We start from the raw sequence: 20,416 nt of genomic DNA, 5'->3' as shown, positions 1-20,416 counted from the left end.
TGAATGCAAGTTTATTTTTTAGTAAAACATATGTTCTTCGAAATATAGGGAAAAAACTGAGCCCTCAGTGTGTTTATTTCGATCAAATAGAAAACATGTTTTTCATTAATCTGAGGAAAGACTAAACCTAAAGTATGGAACGAAATGTCATGGTGGATTTCTAAACTAGAAGATTGGCTTCTATTAAAGCTACATGACAAATTGAATGCAAGTGTTTATCAGAAGCTCTTTCTGTAACATTGCTTTATTTATTGAAGCTGAAAACATTGGAAAAATGAAGTTTTTGAAGGAGTCCTGATCTGAACCTGATTGAAAAATCCATGAAAAAATCTTTTTTGACAAAGTTATGACTGATGTACAGCCATGGAACTGTAAAAGAGACAGGAAGAAAATGATCAAATACATTTTATGAATTTAATTCACGTATATTATATTATATTATATTATATTATATTATATTATATTATATTATATTGCCAGAGAATAAATGAGAGTGTATAAGTGTTCCCCAGTAATAGGTTGCAGCTGGAAGGGCATCCACTGCGTAAAACATTTGCTGGATAAGTTGCCGATTCATTCTGCTGTGGCGACCCCAGATTAATAATGGGACTAAGCCGAAAAGAAAATGCATTATATTATATTTTATTATATTATGTTATATTATATTCTTGCACGCACATAAAAGGTTACTGTGAAATGTTCGGCCATTGATTTGCAAAAAGCCCCATTAGCTAACACTATTTAATAAAATAAATGAAATGAATATTAAATATAACACAATAAATGGTGAAAAACTGACAAATCCAAGAACATTCAATATTTTTAATGATCTGGAAAGTAAATGCATGAAAACACTTGGAGCTCAAAACTTATCACATATAAATAAATAAATATGAACATCTTTCAGCAATTGAAGGCTGATAATCTAGCTGAGTGCAGTGTTCCTTTGAGACCTGAATTAACAAAATAAAGTGAGAAATATTATTCAGATTAACAGTAGTATTGATACGAACTGCATAATTAAAAATAAAAAACATAATTATCAGTAATAAGAACAAATAAACTCACTTTTTATTTTTCCAGGATGTGATGGTGTTTTTTCCTGCAACACAATAGATGTGGAATGTACAGTTAAACTTGTTCATAAAACACATAAATATACTGGATATTACTTTATACTCACTGATGATGATGACTCCAGTCACTCCAAACTGCTTTAGTTAGTGGGTCCTGAGCTCGAATGCAGAAAGTATACGGCTTTTTGCTATTCACCTTGTAATGTGTCTTGTTGGTTTCATTTTGCTATATGAGAAATGTATATTTTTAATTGTTTGATCTCAATGAACTGAATTTGAAAATAGAAATAAATGTCTTACTTCAACACGATTCCCTGTGTAGTCGCAATCATGACTTCTTGGAACTACTTTGATCTCATAGGAAAGAGGAAAGAAACTGCAGGGGAAACTCCAGGTCTGTGGGGGGCGCCACTCAAACTCATTGTCCTGGATCTTGGTGATGCCCACTTTATCTGGCTTGACTGAAGGTTTGAATGAATCGAGACACAATGAATTATGGGAAAATAGCAGTTTAATACTGTGTTTCTCAACTGGGTGGACCACAAGATGAATTAAACTGATTTAAGATGAATTCCTAAAACATGCTGCGCTATTAAAGGACACTCCACACTTTAAAACCCAAAAAGTAAAGGTAAAAAACTAATCCAAATGAGTACTGTGAACTTAATCCATTTGAGTAAACGAATCAATTTGAGCACAGTAAAACTCAATAAACGGAGAACTCAAACCAAATGAGTACTGTAAACCCCAATAAGTTAAGGCAACACAAACCATGTGAGAAAACTGATTGCTACAAACCATTTGAGTTAAACTAATCTATATGAGTACTGTGAACTTACTCCATTTAAGCTGAAGTAATGAGGTATTTAACTCATTACCTTCAACACTGATTTCAAAACTCTTTTTACATGAGTAGAATTAAGTTTCAGTAAATTTTGAGTTTACTTATTTGATAATGTTGACTTTACAGTGCACTTTTCGGAAATAGGCTCATTTTACAAGTTGTCTAGAGTTAAACAGTTGGTTTTTACCATTTTTGAATCCATTCAGTTGATCTCTGAGTCTGAGAGAGCACTTTTAGCTTAGCTTAGCATAAATCATTGAATCGGATTAGACCATTAGCATCTTGCTACAAAAATTCCACAATAAAAAAGAAAAAATGAAAAGCTGCTATTTCCAAGGTTGATACGTTTTAAAAATTATATTGTCACTCTGGCGTAAGCTATAAAAATGCTTCCATCAGGCCTGGAGTTTGGCAGAGTGGATTCAAAAATAGTAAAACGTAACGGTTTAACTCTAGAGGAGTTGTAAAATTAGCCTATTTCCAAAAGTCTTCCTTTAAATTCTACTGGATAATGTATTAAATTGTACTATACAAGTTCTGAAATAAACACCAAATGAAACCACTTATGGATTTGTTATTACTGGTTCTGAATATTGAGTAAAATGTTTTGTGTGTGTTTTATTAAAAAATATATATTCTGATAACGTGTAAACAAATTCAAGTAATCTATATTATAATTTATTGCATTCATTTATAAAAAAGCTACAGATGGTCCATATAAAATGTTTAATGTTTTAGGACTTTAAATTTTTTGGTGGGAAATTTACATATGGACCCCCCCATCCAGCACCCCCTTAATTGCTCTGGTCAATACAGCACATGTTATTAGACTGGAATTACTCAAACTTAAACTGAAATAGAAATTAAAAATGTAAAACCAAACGACGAACAACTATTTTTAAAATAGTATTGACATAAACACTTTAGAATGCTAAACTACTCTGTAAAAAATGCTGGGTTCCACACAATCGATTTGTGATGGGACAACATGAAGGAATTAAGTTAACTTGTTAAGTTTTTACAAATTTTAATGGATTCAACATAAAACAATTAAGTTGTTGCAATGATGTTTCAGCTTATTTTAAACAAGCAGTTTGAACAAACATCAATTAAGTGTCATTTGTTCAAGCGTTTATGGAAGCCCATTCCTGCCACTGATTAAAATATATATATATGAATACATATAATCAAAAATCATGAAGTCAAAATTGTGGGTTATAAAGTCAGGATCGTGAGTTATGGAGTCAGAATTCCTAGTTAAGTTAAAATTCCGAGTTATAAAGTCAGGATTCCGAGTTATTAAGTCAGAATTACGAGTTATAAAGTCAGAATTGTGAGTTTTAAAGTCAGAATTGCGAGTTTAATCAGAATCTAAGAATCTAAGTTCTGAGTTATAAAGTCAGAATACTGAGTTATAAAGTTGCAATTCTGAATTATAAAGTCGCAATTCTGAGTTATACTGACTTTATAACTCAGAATTCTGACTTTATCAATGTTTTTACATTGTATTTTTTTTTATTTATTAATTCAGTGGCGGGAACGGGCTTTCATATTTATCTATAATTTTGGAGCTACAACTTTTATTGCTGAGCTACACATTCGCTCTAAATACGGCTATAACATGTAGTGACCACCCGGGGGCACACAAAGCTCTCACCAATGTCTCGGATGAAGAAAGTCCTGTGATGTTCCTCCAGCCTGAACATGTTTCTGACGAGCAGCGTGAGGTTGATGCTCAAAGGCTCTTCCGAATACGGACAATAATCCTTATCGATGCAGGTCAGTTCCGAGATATTAGAGTCCAGGGTGCAGTTGAGGTCAGATGAGTTTCTGCGTAAACACAAGGACAGATTTGATTTGTACTGTTTTACATACTATAATCCTGATTATAATTTCTTTACTAAACTGTTAATCCCGAATGTTCATTACCTGATGGCAGCGAAATATACCACGGCTTTGTGGGTTCGTTCATGATGCCATTTCCAGGAGCAATGAAATTGTCCATTATAGTTTCTGGCCGAGCAAGACACGAATTCTACAGAGACCAGAAGTTTCTTTAGACACAATGAAAAAACATCAACTTTACACAACGTCAGTGTTCTTAATGTTACACTGGCGTCCTATTTGTTAAAAAAATAAATAAATAAAAAACATTTCAATAATAATAAAAACATCTAATTTAGTAATATAATGTTCACATTTTCAATGTTTTTAGGGATATATTTTAAAGGTTGCTGTAGGTCAAACTATACACATTATGTGTCTAATATTTTCTTTTTGTTGTTTACATGCAGATATAAACACCTATTTTACAAGAAATGTGTGTTGTGGATACTTAACATGTCTATTGGTGCTCTAGAACGGCCAGTTTCTGACTGTTTAATGATATATTTTTTTCCTAGCATTGATTAGCGATTATGCATTCACATTGGTATAAACCATTATAGGGTGGGTCAAATTTATATTTATATTATACATTTTTAATGATTAATATTTAAAATATAGATTGGAGAAAGCTGTTTCTTAGTATTAAAGGGCTGACCCTCCCATACGTCTTGTTTTGATGTCTTTCAGGGAGATCAAGCATTAATTGGGGGGGGGGTCCAATCCCACCCAAACCCCCCTGTCATTCGCACCCTGATTAAAGGCATCACAAGGCCAGCAGTAAGATCAGCAGTAAAAATATTAAAAGTCCCTTTATATTAAGATATAAGTATTTTATATTAAAAAAAAAAAAAAAAAAATATATATATATATATATATATATATATATATATATATATATATATATATATATATATATATATATATATTATTTATTTATACATTCATTTTCTTTTCGACTTAGTCCCTTCATTAATCTGGGGTCATCACAGCGGAATGAACCACCAACTCATCCGGCATATATTTTATGTAGCGGAGGCCTTTCCAGCAGCAGCCCATCACTATTATATATATAATAAAGTGCAAAATTCTTAGGCCACTAGTATTTTCACAAAAAAAAAAAAAAAAAACGTTTCAAGTCTTTTATTTCTATATTTTTCTGCATGTCTGTTTGAAATATCGATTTACATTTCCAAAGATTACTTTTGTCATTAATTGTGATTATACTGTGAGATTAATGTCCGACAACAAGTTTCCCAAACAACGACGTAACTCGCGGCTAAACTATCATAGTACGATGCATTGTTTGGGAAAAGAACAATGTAGTGACGAGTGTTTCCCAAACCCCGTAATTTCTCTGTCACAGATCCATTGTTTGAACCACGTTAATTATAATGTAAAACGCCCATAATGATGCTCTAAATCAGGGGTGTCCAAACTCATTCCTGGAGGGCTGGTGTCCTGCAGATTTTAGCTCCAACTTGTCTCAACACACCTGCAAGGATGTTTCTATGTTAGAATGTTCTAAACGAATAGGGCATAGGGGGAATAATTTGAATAGAACACAGCCAGGAACTGTGTTTCTAACTGCAGCTCCAGAGGTGTAGTTGCAAGTGCTCAAGTTTGCGACCCAGTTTGCGAAAGTTCGTTGGAACAACAGATTTGGGAAACATCGAATCAATGAACTTTGATTGTAACGACGGAACTTGCGACCTTAGTTGGCTAATGATAGTTTTCGTAAACTCACCCCTGATCATCATCCAGAACAAACTGAGACAAACTAAATCGTTGTCGCCAGGGCAGCCAGAGCGATCGGTGTGAATGCACAGTAAGTTCTTTCATTCGTCAGAGGTTGCCACAGTGGGATGAACCGCCAACCTAGCCATCATATATTTTACATGGCGAATCCCCTTCTAGCTGCAACCCAGTACTGGAAAACACCTATACGCACTCATTCATACACATTCAAAACAGCCAATTTAGTTTATTCAATTCGCCTATAGCGCATGTCTTTGGACTGTGGGGGAAACCGGAGAATGCAGACTCCACACAGAAATTTTCAACTGGCCCAGCCAGGACTCGAACCTGCGACTTTCTTGGTGTGAGGCAACAGAGCTAACCACTGAGTCACTGTGCTGCCTAATTCTGATTTCAACTGTATGTATGTATGTATATATGTATGTATATATGTATGTGTATGTATATATATATATGGAGTAGGGTTAACTTTTAATTGATAGGACAGTGGAAAGTATTGACAGGGAATCATGGTGAGCAGAGTGAGAAAGGTAAAGGACCGGAAAAGGATCTAGAGCCAGGAATCTAACTTGGATCACCTTGAGCACTTCTCTATATGTTGACGCATTTAACCACAAGGATAGTCTTGTAAACTGAAAGCTTCTCCAACAATAGTCAATAAAAACCAAACCACATTCAGATAAAGAGCTTCATCATTGTACTTTCATGATTACCATGAACACCGGTGTAAGCATGAATCAGACATGTTGTTCACATTTACCTTTGCTGCTGGATTGTTTAAGAAGTAGAGCTTTATGAAACTTGACTGGATGCACCAGGAGTATTGTGTAATTCAGGAAGTCTCTGTTTGGTCTGTGACACGTGAAGTTTCCTCCGAGCAGTCCATTTATCGTAACATTGATGCGGTTTCCTGTTTCCAAAATGCTTTTCCCGTTCTTCTCCCAGTGAATCTGCTCTCCTTCATATTGCTCTCCGCAATGCAGTGGCACCGTAAAGCTGGACAACTCCTGCATGTCCGAGTCCACCACTGCAACTAAAAAGAGCATATTAGCTGACATGTAACCTGATTTTATAGCATAGTAAATGAAAAATTTGTTTTTTTCAAACGTAAGATGTTTGAGAAAAAAAAAACAACTTGGAAAAAATATATTAGCTTAATGTTAAAATCACGTATATGTTAAATACTTGATTCTGTTTGGCTGTTGAACATTCTAAGGTGTGCAGTTATTTTCAGATAAACGCACAGCAGAAGCAGATCAGGCAGGTGTTGACTGCAGTTCCATATCACTACGCTCAGTGATTCAAAACTCAAGAAACTAATTAAAGTATTATTAAACAAAAGGCTTTGGATGAAATGTGTAAGAAAGTAGTCCTACACAACATGACTTGAAGTCTGGTAACATTACAAGGTGTGCAATTATTCTCAAATACATTCACAGATAAAGTAGTTCCAAGCGGATTCTGACTGCATTACAGCTGTATATCACTACGCCCAATGATTTTAGTTATTTCACAGCCTACATCAGGGGTGTCCAAACTCAGTCCTGGAGGGCCGGTGTCCTGCATAGTTTAGCTCAAACTTCCTTCAACAAACCTCTTTGGAAGTTTCTTGTATACCTAGAAAGAGCTTGATTAGCTGGTTCAGGTGTGTTTAACTGGGGTTGGAATTAAAATATGGGCGACGCAGTGGCGCAGTAGTGATGTCACCTCACAGCAAGAAGGTCGCTGGTATTTCTGTGTGAAGTTTGCATGTTTTCCCTGCGTTCACGTGGGTTTCCTCCGGGTGCTCCGGTTTCCCCCACAGGCCAAAGACATGCGGTACAGGTGAATTGAATAGGCTAAATTGTCTGTAGTGTATGAGTGTGTGTGGATTTCCCATAGATGGATTGCGGCTGAAAGGGCATCCGCTGCGTAAAAACGTGCTGGATAAGTTGGCGGTTCACTCCGCTGTGGCAACCCCGGATTAATAAAGGGGCTAAGTCGAAAAGAAAATGAATGAATGAATAGAATTAAATATGCAGGACATCAGCCCTCCAGGACCGAGTTTGAACACCCCTGGCCTACATTGTAAAGGTGTGCTAAGCTCACAGAGTTTCAGGTAGATTTACGCTAGTTCCATATCATTATGCCTAATCATATTATTTTGCATTCTAAAACTCTCATGAATCAAATCAAAATATAATAAAAGGAAGAGAAGAGAAGCGTAAGAAAGTAGTCCTACACACAATGACTGTAGGTGTGGTACTACATTTACCAGTTACAGTCATTGTGTCTATTACTACTTTCTTACGCATATCACCCAATGCCTGTTATTATATTTCGATTTGATTCTTGAGAGTTGTAGAATGTAAAATAATAACTAATATGAGAAAATTAAGCACAATCTCCACCTCACTTGTGGATTATTTTCTAATCATTTAGTTGATTTTAATTCACAGCCCATTGCTTTCATATGCGCCACAAATGAAACCTGTGGTTCTGGAATATTTGGATGTGAACTCAGGGATCACATGGTCACATGTTTTGTAAATGAAATGAAAAAGTTCCAAAACCACACTTTGTTTGTCTTTCACATGTGATTTCAGGCTAGTTTAGCTCATGTGATGCCTATGGTTTTTCTGTAAGGGTAGGAAAATACTGAATGCTAATGTGGTAAAAGACAAGATGTTGCCTGAATCAAATTACAAATCACAAAAGCGATTTATCATACGAACAGTATAAACTCAATTAGTGAGATATTTCAATCCACTTAAATTTGCTGAGTAAATTGATTTGTGTTGGGACAACTTGAATGAATTGTGTTGAACACTGGATTGTTTTACAGTGTACAAGTCTGTATTTTTTAACATTTCAAATGACTTTTTTAAAACTAAAATTTGAAAACACCGTATGGGTAAGATAATGCTAAGAGATATGTGTAAAAATTAAACAACTTACTTATTCTGACATGTATAGTTGACGTCAAAATTATTAGCCCCCTGTTTATTTTTTCCCCAATTTCTGTTTAACGGAAATAAAAAAAATTTTGACACATTTCTAATTATAATAGTTTTGTTATCTCATTTCTAATAACTGATTTATTTTATCTTTGCCATGATGACAGTAAATAACATTTGACTAGATATTGTTCCAAGACCCTTCTATACAACTTAAAGTGACATTTAAAGGCTTAACTAGGCAGGTTAGGGTAATTAGGCAAGTTATTGTATAATGATGGTTTGTTCTGTAGACTATCGAAAAAAATACATAGCTTAAATGGGCTAATAATTTTGACCCTTAAATGGTGTTTAAAAAATTTAAAACTGCTTTTATTCTAGCCAAAATAAAACAAATAAGACATTCTCCAGAAGAAAAAATATTATCAGACATACTGGCAACATTTCCTTGCTCTGTTAAATATCATTTGGGAAATATTTAAAAAAAAAAAAACAAAAACAAAGGGGGGCTAATAGTTATGACTTTACATATGAAGAGTTCAGATGCAAAAGCCGCTAAACGCCACTTCCGCATTGAGTGAATTCTTTAGGCACATACTACACCATCAACAAATAGATTTGCTTCAAATCATCTAAATCCCAGCGTCAGTGCATTCAGAAATAACAGTTTGTAGGCAAAACCCACTAAACACCACTTGCCTTTGACAGCAAAAGCCGCTATATCCTGAGAACCAATCAGAAGGCGTGAATTAAATCATATGTTTTCAATGTAGCAGCGTGCTGATACGCCGGCTTTATGAGGAGACATATTGCGCTTTCGATTTCGATTTTAAAAGACGAAGTTTGATGAACTGGATGAGCCTGTCCGACTGTCAATGAATGGCAAATGAAAACGTCCCTAACCTCAAAACTCTGCATTGTAAGAAGAAGAAAACACAATGTACAGTCAGAAGTGAAGCATGTATTCATAACGTGTTTTGGCGCAGCAATATTTTTTTGAATGAGTCCGATTTACTATACATTAAATGGCAACTACATTTCACAAAAGACAGAGTTAAGATGTCGTTCTTTTCTCCCACGTGGAAGCTATAAAGATAAACACGGAATGGCAGCTTCTAAAAGTGTCTGAGAGACTTTCCCTTTTTGCCCAGTAGGCCTAGCTTGTGTTTTATTTGCTAATTTTTAAAAAGATGAATGCAATGTGTAAAACTATACATTATTTGTATTACTTCATAATACCTAAACATCTGATAAACTTTTTATATTAATGGACAATGCACAGATATTGATGTTTCATAATAATGTTTTACACTACATTATTTTAATCTACTAAGCTTAGCTTATAAGGTTACATTGTTCTACTTACATTAAATCTAAATCCCAAATATCAGAGATGTCAACAGATGCTTAAGATTTAATTAAAGTCAGTTTTAATGTTATTCTTTAATGCACTTAATTGACATATTTCATTCATTCATTTTCCTTCTGTTTTTTCCCTGGTTTACCACAGTGGAATTAACCGCCAATGACTTGACAGATTTATATATTTTACATTTTAGTTGGTTTGTGTAATGGGTTTTATGTTTGGTAAAATAATTTCTAATGGCATCTTCATTTTCAACTAATTGCAATGTCTTATTCCAATAGGTGGATTTAGAGGGTTTTGCATAAAAGCAGACGTGGATTTAGCTGGTTTTTACACAAAAGAAAATCTACCTTGTTAAAAACCAAAGAATTGTCTAAAGTGACATTTTTGAAAAAAAGGTGTTTTATTTACTAGCTAATAACCTTTTCATTACATATAAAATGAAACTTTTGAACCTTATCTGAGAAGCCTGATGGAAAATGCTCATTTACAAGAAAAGAGGTCTGATGGACTTAGAGGTTTTTGCATCTGAAAGTCAGAATTATTAGCGCCTTTTTGAATTTTCTTTCTTTTTTAAATATTTCCCAAATGATGTTTAACAGAGCAAGGAAATTTTCAGTTTGATAATATTTTTTTTCTTCTGGAAAACATCTTATTTGTTTTATTTCGCTAGAATAAAAGCAGTTTTAAGTTTTTTAAAAGCCATTTCAAGAACAAATTTTTTAGCCCCTTTAAGTTATATTTTTCCCCCGATAGTCTACAGAACAAAACCATCGCTATACAATAACTTGCCTAATTACCCTAGTTAACCTATTTAACCTAGTTAAGCCTTTAAATGTCACTCTAAGCTGTATAGAAGTGTTTTGAAAAAATATCTAGTCAAATATTATTTATTGTCATCGTGGCAAAGATAAAATAAATCAGCTATTAGAGATGAGTTATTAAAACTATTATGTTTAGAAATGTGTTGAAAAAAATCTCGCTGTTAAACAGAAATTGTGGAAAAAATAAACATGAGGCTAATAACTCCAACTTCAACTGTATATATATATATATATATATATATATATATATATATATATATATATGTATTCATATCTTGTCGGCTTAGTCCCTTTATTAATCTGGGGTTGCCACAGCGGAATGAACCACCAACTTATCCAGCAAGTTTTTACACAGCGGATGCCCTTCCAGCCGCAACCCATCTCTTGGAAATTATATAAAAAAAATACATATATACATACTGCCATAAGCTAGAGAGAAGATAAATAAGATTTTAGCAGCAATAGTTACCATTAGGCTGGATGACCCTCAGTGAAGTGCTGTCCGCTAACTGAAGAACAGTTTGCAGAATAAGAAAGAAAATCTTCTTCATCTGAAGAAACAAAACAATTACATAGTGTTACCTATCACATTATTTTGTATAAATATTACAAAAATATTTATTTACTTATTCAAATGTTGTTTAAGTGTTTATGTATGTTTTTTTTTACATATTACGATTACGATTTTTGATTTATTAAAAACTTCAATCTTATCAATTGGTTTGACATATTATGGGAAAAATATTGTATTTTTTTGTTTGTTTTATTTAAGTAAGTCATGAAAAAAAATCATACATGTCAATGTGTTTTACATTCATTTGTTAATTTTTCTTCAGCTTAGTCCCTTTATTCATCAGGGGTCGCCACAGCACAATTAACCACCAACACATACAGCAAATGTTTAACACAATGGATGCCCTTCCAGCTGCAAAGTTGTTATATATATATATATATATATATATATATATATATATATATATATATATATATATATATATATATATATATATATATATATATATATATATATATATATCGTTGAAGTCAGAATTATTAGCCCCCCTGAATTATTAACACCCCCATTTATTTTTTCTTCAATTTCTGTTTAACAAAGAGAAGATTATTTCAACACATTTCTAAACATAATAGTTTTAATAACTCATTTCTAATAACTGATTTCTTTTATATTTGTCATGGTGACAGTAAATAATATTTGACTAGATATTTTTCAAGACACAGCTTAAAGTGACATTTAAAGCCTTAGCAGGTTAGTGTAATTAGACGTTATTGTAATGATGTTTTTTTCTGTAGACAATGAGGAAAAAATATAGCTTAAAGGGGCTAATTGTAGGGGCTAACGTGACTTCACGTAAAATTATTTTGTAATAATTATATATATATATTTATATATATATATATATATATATATATATATATATATATATATATATATATATATATATATAAAGTCATTAAAAAGTCATGAAAACAATCATAAATATTACTTGTGTTTTATCAATTCATTAGACAAAAAGTTATTCATTTTGATGCATAATTGAATTGAATTTATTTATTTTTAATTTATTATTAACAATATCTCAAATGTTAAATTAATCAATTAATTTCACATATTAAAGGGAAAAAAATATTGGATTTATTTTTTTGCTCACATTTTATAAAGGTAGTTTTGACAAAAAAAATAAAAAATAAACATTAACTCAAGGATTTATTTGGTTTGGTTTAATTACTTGTTTTGCATATTAATTTTATTTCCACTTCATGTGATCTACTTAACTCTAGTGTTTAATTTATAAATTAGCTTTACATGTTAAGAAACAAAATACTGGATTTATTTTTCTTTGCGTTGTTATTATTATTATTATTTTAAGTTAGTCATAATAAAAAGAAAAAGCAAATCTTTAATTTATTTGTTTTAGATAAAGTAAAAAAAAAATACTGAATTAATTTTAATATTTAAATTAATTTAATTTCTAAAAAGTTATTCATCAAGAAATCATCAACATACCACTAATAAATATTCTTTAAACAAACGTTCTCTATGTAGACAAACAAAGATGACCCATTTCTTTAAACACGATCTTACCTTGAGAAGCGAATGAGTTGTGGCTATTCTCTGCTTTCCCTTTCACTGCAGCAGTACCTGAAGCAGAGCAGCTTTTATATGAGTCTGCAATACAGAACTTGTGAATTTCCACAAGCAGAAGTAACAAAGCTCTGTATAAAAGAGCATAGAAACTAACGTGAAGCCAGTTTTCAATTGGGATTTCCATCAGCTTTGTGTGTGTTGTTGTTTCATAATTAAATCATCTTCATTTATAGGTGTATTCTTATTTGTTTTCTGCTTTTGTTTTCGGTCAGTCAAATCCCCTTGAATAAAGTAAACACACTCACTCATCTTAATAACCCTGTATTAAATAAGTGTATATTTTTGTTCTGCACATTAGAAGCTTAAAAAATAGTCATTAATTGTGCTTTTAAGGAGATGATGGAGCTTCAATTTGCATTAAGTTAATGTGTTTCTATCAGTTTTTCTGTATTTATTATAGGTTTGGGTTTGAGTAAAACTTTAGTGTTTTTCTTTATAACCTGCTCTACCAAATGCCTGACTTTTTAGATAATGACTGTTAAAGTCATTTAAAGAATGACTGTTTTAAATTTAAATTTAAAATGGTTTACACACCACATCGTTGGCTTACAAAATTAAAAAAAATCAAACAAACATCCTGTTGCACTACTACACTTAATCTGGGTTTTACTGTTAAAAAAAAAAAGAAAACTAGTTAAATGAGAACCTGAAATATTTGATGGCATATTTCAAAAAGTAAAGATGGTTTAGTATTCAAAAATGTTTTATTTAGAATTTTTTTTAAAATAAATTGGACTAACACTTCATATTTTTAGATTTTTTATAGTATATATATATATATATATATATATATATATATATATATATATATATATATATATATATATATATATATATATATATAYACACACACACACACACACACACACACACACACACACACAYATATATATATATATATATATATATATATATATATATATATATATATATATATATATATATATATATATATATATATATATATATATATACATATATATATATATATATATATATATATATATATTAATTCCAGTACTTTTACCGTAAACCGACATATAAATTATTTGGTGAGGTTGATATTTTAGAAATCATGGCATGTGTTGACAAAAAAATGCATTGAGTGTGTTAACTAGCGACATTAGGAGTCAAGAAATGCAATCTATTTTTTTTTTCTTGGTGGGACGAAATGTCAAATACAAATAATGAATAAAGAAAGTAGAAATAATGTTGACATTTAAGGTCAGATTTATCATTTGTTTTGAATGAACATCAAAGTTTATTAACTTCTGAAGTTTAAACATGAAAAAACATTGTATAGAAATAAATATATGTTATAAAAAATGTTAAGTTTATATTAATTTACATTTTTTCATATTATATGTATTAATTTTTACACGTTTTTAATTTTATTACTAGTCATTTGCTATTAGTCATAAACAACATATATTACCCCGTGTTTTGTTTGGCAATTTATTTTACATGTTAAGGACAAAATATTTTTAACATTAATATTATTATATTTTTTATTATTATCTGATTAATGTCAATATTATTATTGTACGTTAGTCACAAGAGGAAAAAAAGCACACAACATTCTATGTGTTACTCAAGTCAAGTGTTTAATTTAACAATTTGTTTTACAAATCAAGAAAAATATATTTGATTAACTTTTATAATTAAATTAAATAAAAAATATATATTGTTGTAAAAAATATATGTGTGTGTATATATATATATATATATATATATATATATATATATATATATATATATATATATATACACACACACACGCACACACACACACACACACACACACACAAATACATACATATACAGTTGAAGTCAGAATTATTAGCTCTCCTTTGATTTTTTTCCCCCAAATTATGTTTATCAGGGCAAGGAAATTTTCACATTATGTCTGATAATATTTTTTTTTTTTTTTTTTGGAGAAAGTCTTATTTGTTTTATTTCGGCTAGAATAAAAGCAGTTTTAATAAAAAAAAAATAAAATAAAAAATAAAACATTCTAAGGTCAAAATTATTAGCCCCTTTCAGCTATATTTTTCATTCGATAGTCTACAAAAACAAACTGTCATTATAACTTACCTAATTACCCTAACCTACCTAGTTACCCTAATTAACCTAGTTAAGCTTTTAAGTTGCTCTTTAAGCTGAATACTAGTGTCTATAATATAGCTAGTAAAATATTATGTACTGTCATCATGGCAAAGATAAAATAATTTAGTTATTAGAGATGAGTTATTAAAACTATAATGTTTAGAACTGTGCTGAAAAAATCTTCTTTCTTAAACAGAAATTGGGGAAAAATAAACGGGAAATAATTCAGGGGGTTTAATAATTCTGACTTCAACTCTCTCTCTCTCTCTCTCTCTCTCTCTCTCTATCTATCTATCTATCTTTCATAATAATAATAATAAAACATATATTACTATTATTATAATATTTTTTTATTCGATTGTAATTTTTCATACTCAATATTTAATTTTATTTTTTAAGACAGAGAATGTGTCAATCGAAGTCATTTAGACAGCAGTGACACTTGTCCCATAGAGTGAATGTCACTTTCTACTGACGTGTGAAAGTGCAAACCATAAGAGAAGTGCGCACCTTTATCCACAAACCAAAGCTCACGTTCAAAGGGACTTTTTGGCGATATTCACCGCAAAATATTGTACCACAGTGGAACTCTGAAACAGCGGTGTGAGAAAACTACTTGAGAACCATTTAATACAAAACCTACATGTATTTTAAATATGACACAAAAAAGTAGGTCAAATGTGGTTTAAACGGTCCTTTCTGTGGGCTCGTTAAAAGTCTTAAAGAGACAGTCCACTCAAAACTGAAAACTCAGTCATCATTCATGCTCCATTCATGTGTTAAAACTATAAGGAAGATACTAAAGAATGTTGGAAAAACCGCCATTGACTTCCATAGTATTTTTTGTTCCTGCTTTGAATGTCTCCTTTTTTCCCTCCTTCTTGTTTTGTGTTCAACAGAAATTCTTAAAAGTTTAAAAACCACTTCAGTGTGAGTAAATTATGAAATTGTCATTTTAGGGTGAACTATCGCTTTAAATTCACTGAAATATTGTATTCTAGTACTTAAACCATTTTGATTAATTTTCCTATAGTCTTTTCAGCTTTTGAAATATTTATACACACACACATTTTTTCACCAGATGTTGATAACAGCCAAAGAAATCCATATATGGGCCATACTTCAACTACGGCACTTTTAGCCTTGTGAAGTAAAAAAAAAAAAAAAATGTTCAAAATGAACGTAACATAGCCTCACAAGTTTAAACAATTTTCTAGTTTTAAGATCTGTAAGAGGACAAACTCGGATAAGAAGAGAAACATTTTTTCCATTGTGAAGTGAACAAATGTCAATTCCACCACATCTCAATATACCAGTTTTCTCATGATGATCTCACAAGAAAACGTTTTACGTTTTGTCAGTTAGTAGCTAATTCGTACGAGTTCAGTCGTACGAAATGGTACGATTTTATAAAGGAGGCGTGGCACCTAACCCCACCCCTAACCCCAACCGTCATATGCTGAGCTAGTGTTCTTCCCATACTGATAAACTTCCAGTGACCTGTTATTTTAAACTTTTTTCCATTTTATACGGTTCCTTTTACAGCATCGATGTTGTAATGTCAATAAAATACATTCAGTTAAATAAACTTTGGCATTCATTTAGTTGCTCAAGCATAAAACGAGACAAAAAGCCGTTTTCTCGCACACGCCCGTCAGAATTGGCAGGATAGCGCAGAAGCTCCATTGAATATACAAGGGGTAAAATAAATGCTCATATTATAAAGACATGGCGGATGAAAATGTAATTTAATGCAAAGCTTTTTGTACAACCCAAGACCCACTTTATATCGGATATCACTCAGCCAGTGGAGATCGCTGATTTTTAAAGAAAACAGACCTTAAACGTGCCGGTTTTTGGATTGAATATAGTTCGCCGGAAGTGCTTAACCCAGGTTACTGGCAAGTCCTATTAACATGCTTCGGCATATACCCTATTGTACGAATTAGATCGTACGAATTTATACGAATTAAATGAAAAAGTTAGGAATTGCTGTGAGATTGTGTTATAATATACACACTGAAAAAAAAATTATTGAAAGATGATTCCTTGGATTTACTAAATCTTTTTAAGTTAAGTGGTTGTAAACAATTTATTTGGGCTGAATTTAAACAAACAAATTAAGTTGAACATCACTAAATGTACTTTTTTTAAATTCAACACATACAAATTGTTTGCAACAATTTTGCAGGCCATTTTTTTTCAGTGCAGCTTTTATTTCAAAATGAAATAAATTATGGCAGTCAAACATTTTCTCAAAATCATTTTTGTATATAGTTTAACCAATCTTTCCACAATATATATAATAAATAAACATTTGTCAATTAAATAAATGAGTTGTATGCTGAATTGTACACCTGTCACACTCTAAAATATCATATTAATTTGGTTTAGAGATTATTAGAAAATAAATAAACTGAAGTTGTGTAATAAATAGAGCATGAACTTATACATTGTGAATACACTTTTAATGTGTGATGAGAACTTTTTAAATATTTTTTTTAAATATGTGTGGTGGTGGTGGAAATGACATTTCAACAGTTTATTGTGAAAAAATGAAAAACAGCTTCACCGATTAGCTTTGAGTTGATACTAGCCTTTCATGTAGACAAAACACTCTTATTTACCTTCATTTTGTTTGGTTTTTAAAAACATGTTTAAAGGTACTGGATGTTTGGAAAAGATGTAGAATAAATGTATTTCCTTATCAACCAATATTTACAAGTGTTGTTGATAAAAATGTAAATTCCCTCCATCCTTGACATGTGTTGATGGCACTATTCATTTTCATAGAAACCACCTAAATAATCTTTAACACAAACTTTTTAAAGCGACATTACAGTGTTGTGGTGGACACTGATAGTCTGCGACAGCTATATTTTGTGTGAAAAAATTATATTGATAATAGTCTCACTTTAATAACTATAAAATATATATTTCACTGGTGCTTAATTAGGATACAATAATAGATACTGGATAAATATTATTTTAAAAAGTTATTTTCATTGTTTAATTTTAAAACTCTGGGTGTGCGACAAGGTGAAAACAGTGACTTTGACACCTAAAAGGAGGTTTAATAATATGAAAAAATATAATTTAATATAGTTATTTTGCCAAAGAAAGAGGAATTATATATATATATATATATATATATATATATATATATATATATATATATATATATATATATATGTGTGTGTGTGTGTGTGTAGGATATATGATCAAAGGACATAAGTGACCGTAGATGAAGAATTACCCATATGCAAAGAAAACAAATCTAATTAGTTTACAAAGTACAAAGTTGTGTAATAAAATGAAATGGCACAGTAAAAAAAGTATTGAACACATAAAGAAAGGGAGGTGTAGAAAGGCAGTGAAAGCCCAGACAGTAACTGAAATCTCTCAGTAGTTATTCACCAACCCTCAGCCTTTCCTCATTATGAATTAATATCAGCTGCTTCAGTCCAACATCTACATTAGCAGGAGGATGAAGATGAAACCAGGATTGACATTTCACCAAGATAATGATCCAAAACACAGCCAAGGAAACTCTCGAATGTTTTCAGAGAAAGAAAATCCAGCAGTAGAGTGGCCCAGCCAATCACCTGACCTGAACCCAATAGGAAATACAAAATAAAGATCAGTTTGAGTATACAACACCCACAGAACCATCAAGATTTTCACACTAAGTTGAAGTATGTGCAAAACTCACTTCTGAGCACTTCATTCTCTATATGAGAGTCCTCTTTAAGCTGCCATCCGTAGATGTTGGACATGTTGAATCTTTATTTCCTCCACTGTTTGTATATAGTGTGTTTCATTCAATTCTTTCTTTCTCTAGTCCAAATATATTTTAGTAATCTATTATTTAAAACAAGACCTGCATTTTGATGTAATGGACATAAAAAAATCCTCAATTTGACATACAGCTGAAGTCAGAATTATTTGCCCCTCCCCCCCCCCCCCCCCCCCCCCCCCGCCCCCATTGATTTTTTTTTCCTTTCTTAAATAATTTGCGACTGATGTTTTATAGATTCAGAAAATGTTCACAGTATGTCTGATAATATTTGTTTTCTTTAAGAAAAAGTCTTATTTGTTTTTTGTTTTTTTTTTCGTCTGAAACAAAGGCAGTTTTGAATTTTTCAAACCCCATTTTAAGGACAAAATTATTAACCCTTTTAAGCTATTTTTTTTATTTTGATATTCTACAGAACAAACCATCATTATACAATAACTTGCCTAATTACCCTAACCTGCCTAGTTAACCCATTTAACCTAGTTAAAGGTCACTTTAAGCTGTATAGAAGTGTCTTAAAAAACATCTAGTCAAATATTATTTACTGTCATCATGGCAAAGATAAAAGAAATCAGTTATTAGAAATGAGTTATTAAAGCTATCATGTTTGGAAATGTATTGAAAAAAATCTCCATTAAACAGAAATTGGGAAAGAAAAACAGGGGGGCTAATAATTCTGACTTCAACTTCTAACAACTGTAAATTCATTTATACAGTTGCACCAGTCACAAGTTTTCTAGACCATGTATTTCACCTACTGTTTTTCCATCACATGTATGTACTGACAATAAATAAAGGAGTACATGTTGTTCTGAAACAATTTTAGAGCTTAAGCACATCTGACCACTTAAACTCATCACAATTACTCTAATAATTATCCACTCAAATCCTACCACCAAATCGATAGTCGTCCTAATGACGACGAGGAGGAAGTTCATTTGATGCTTTTATCTTCTATACCAAAAATATATCCGCTATTAAAATCTCTTCTCGAGCCATTTGACTAGCATTGTTGTTCTCGCGTACAGTTCCACACTTCCTCTAAACTGGGAAGTAATGATGGCCTAAAAAACCAGGTTCATTAATTATTAACAGCACCACGTCTGTGAAAATCTCTAAAGCTTTCAGAATTTCTAAAGTAATAAACCATAGAGAGAAAAAAAATCAGTTCTCTCCAAAAAATAAAGAGAAAAATCCAGAGCGAGAGGCGACTTCCCTATTAACATAAAGGATTGAGTGAATCGAACAAAGCACATATTTAACTTGTTTGATTTAGAATTGAGGCTTTCAAAAATGCTCACATGTGGCGAAACATGTCTGCTCAGAAACCAAAGACAAATGCTGTACCCTCCGAATATAAAACGTTAGAAAATATATATATATAAAACGAAAAAATATATACATATGCTTACGCTTAGTAGCTAACCTGCTGACTGTGATGTGGATATTTAACGTAATCCCATGTTAGCTTTTAGATTTTGTTATTGTATTTTATTGTACGATGTAGTTAATATAATTCGGTACAATTTGCTCATCCGCCAATGAGAGGGGGTTAGATTTGGGAGTGGGGTTTGGGTGCACGCCTCCTTTAATAAATTGTACATTTTCATATGAACAAAATTAATACATGAATTTGAGGATATTACCTTCAGTAACAAT

At 31.6% G+C, this 20,416-nt stretch overlaps 1 protein-coding gene across 2 annotated transcripts; it reads right to left on the bottom strand.

The window, feature by feature from the left end:
• Positions 1–803: 803 nt before the first annotated feature.
• il12bb (interleukin 12B, b) lies at positions 804–18,933 on the bottom strand. Of its 2 annotated transcripts, XM_073935454.1 has the most exons (11): positions 18,674–18,933; positions 18,383–18,571; positions 12,793–12,849; positions 11,158–11,239; positions 6,323–6,595; positions 3,850–3,955; positions 3,578–3,750; positions 1,377–1,537; positions 1,184–1,302; positions 1,069–1,102; positions 804–953 (listed from the first exon to the last, which is right to left on the bottom strand). In XM_073935454.1, exons 4-10 carry the CDS (start codon positions 11,237–11,239, stop codon positions 1,072–1,074), a joined length of 945 nt encoding a protein of 314 aa, XP_073791555.1. In that variant the 5' UTR covers positions 12,793–12,849; positions 18,383–18,571; positions 18,674–18,933; the 3' UTR covers positions 804–953; positions 1,069–1,071. The 2 variants fall into 2 exon arrangements, with proteins under 2 accessions (XP_073791555.1, XP_073791556.1); XM_073935455.1 differs by lacking the exons at positions 18,383–18,571; positions 18,674–18,933 and having other exon boundaries at positions 12,793–12,921.
• Between the last annotated feature and the right edge of the window lie 1,483 nt (positions 18,934–20,416).

Source organism: Danio rerio, chromosome 21, assembly GCF_049306965.1.
Source record: "Danio rerio strain Tuebingen ecotype United States chromosome 21, GRCz12tu, whole genome shotgun sequence".
NCBI classification, from domain to species: domain Eukaryota; kingdom Metazoa; phylum Chordata; class Actinopteri; order Cypriniformes; family Danionidae; genus Danio; species Danio rerio.
This window is presented reverse-complemented; position numbering and strand designations above follow the sequence as displayed.

Bases quoted from the DNA above. Each gene is read 5' to 3' on its own strand.
- il12bb (XM_073935454.1), bottom strand. From the start codon at position 11,239: ATGAAGAAGATTTTCTTTCTTATTCTGCAAACTGTTCTTCAGTTAGCG. The intron at 6,596-11,157 runs GTAACTATTGCT...TGCTCTTTTTAG, and splicing joins GAGGGTCATCCAGCCTAATG to TTGCAGTGGTGGACTCGGAC. The intron at 3,751-3,849 runs GTAATGAACATT...GTGTTTACGCAG, and splicing joins GTATATTTCGCTGCCATCAG to AAACTCATCTGACCTCAACT.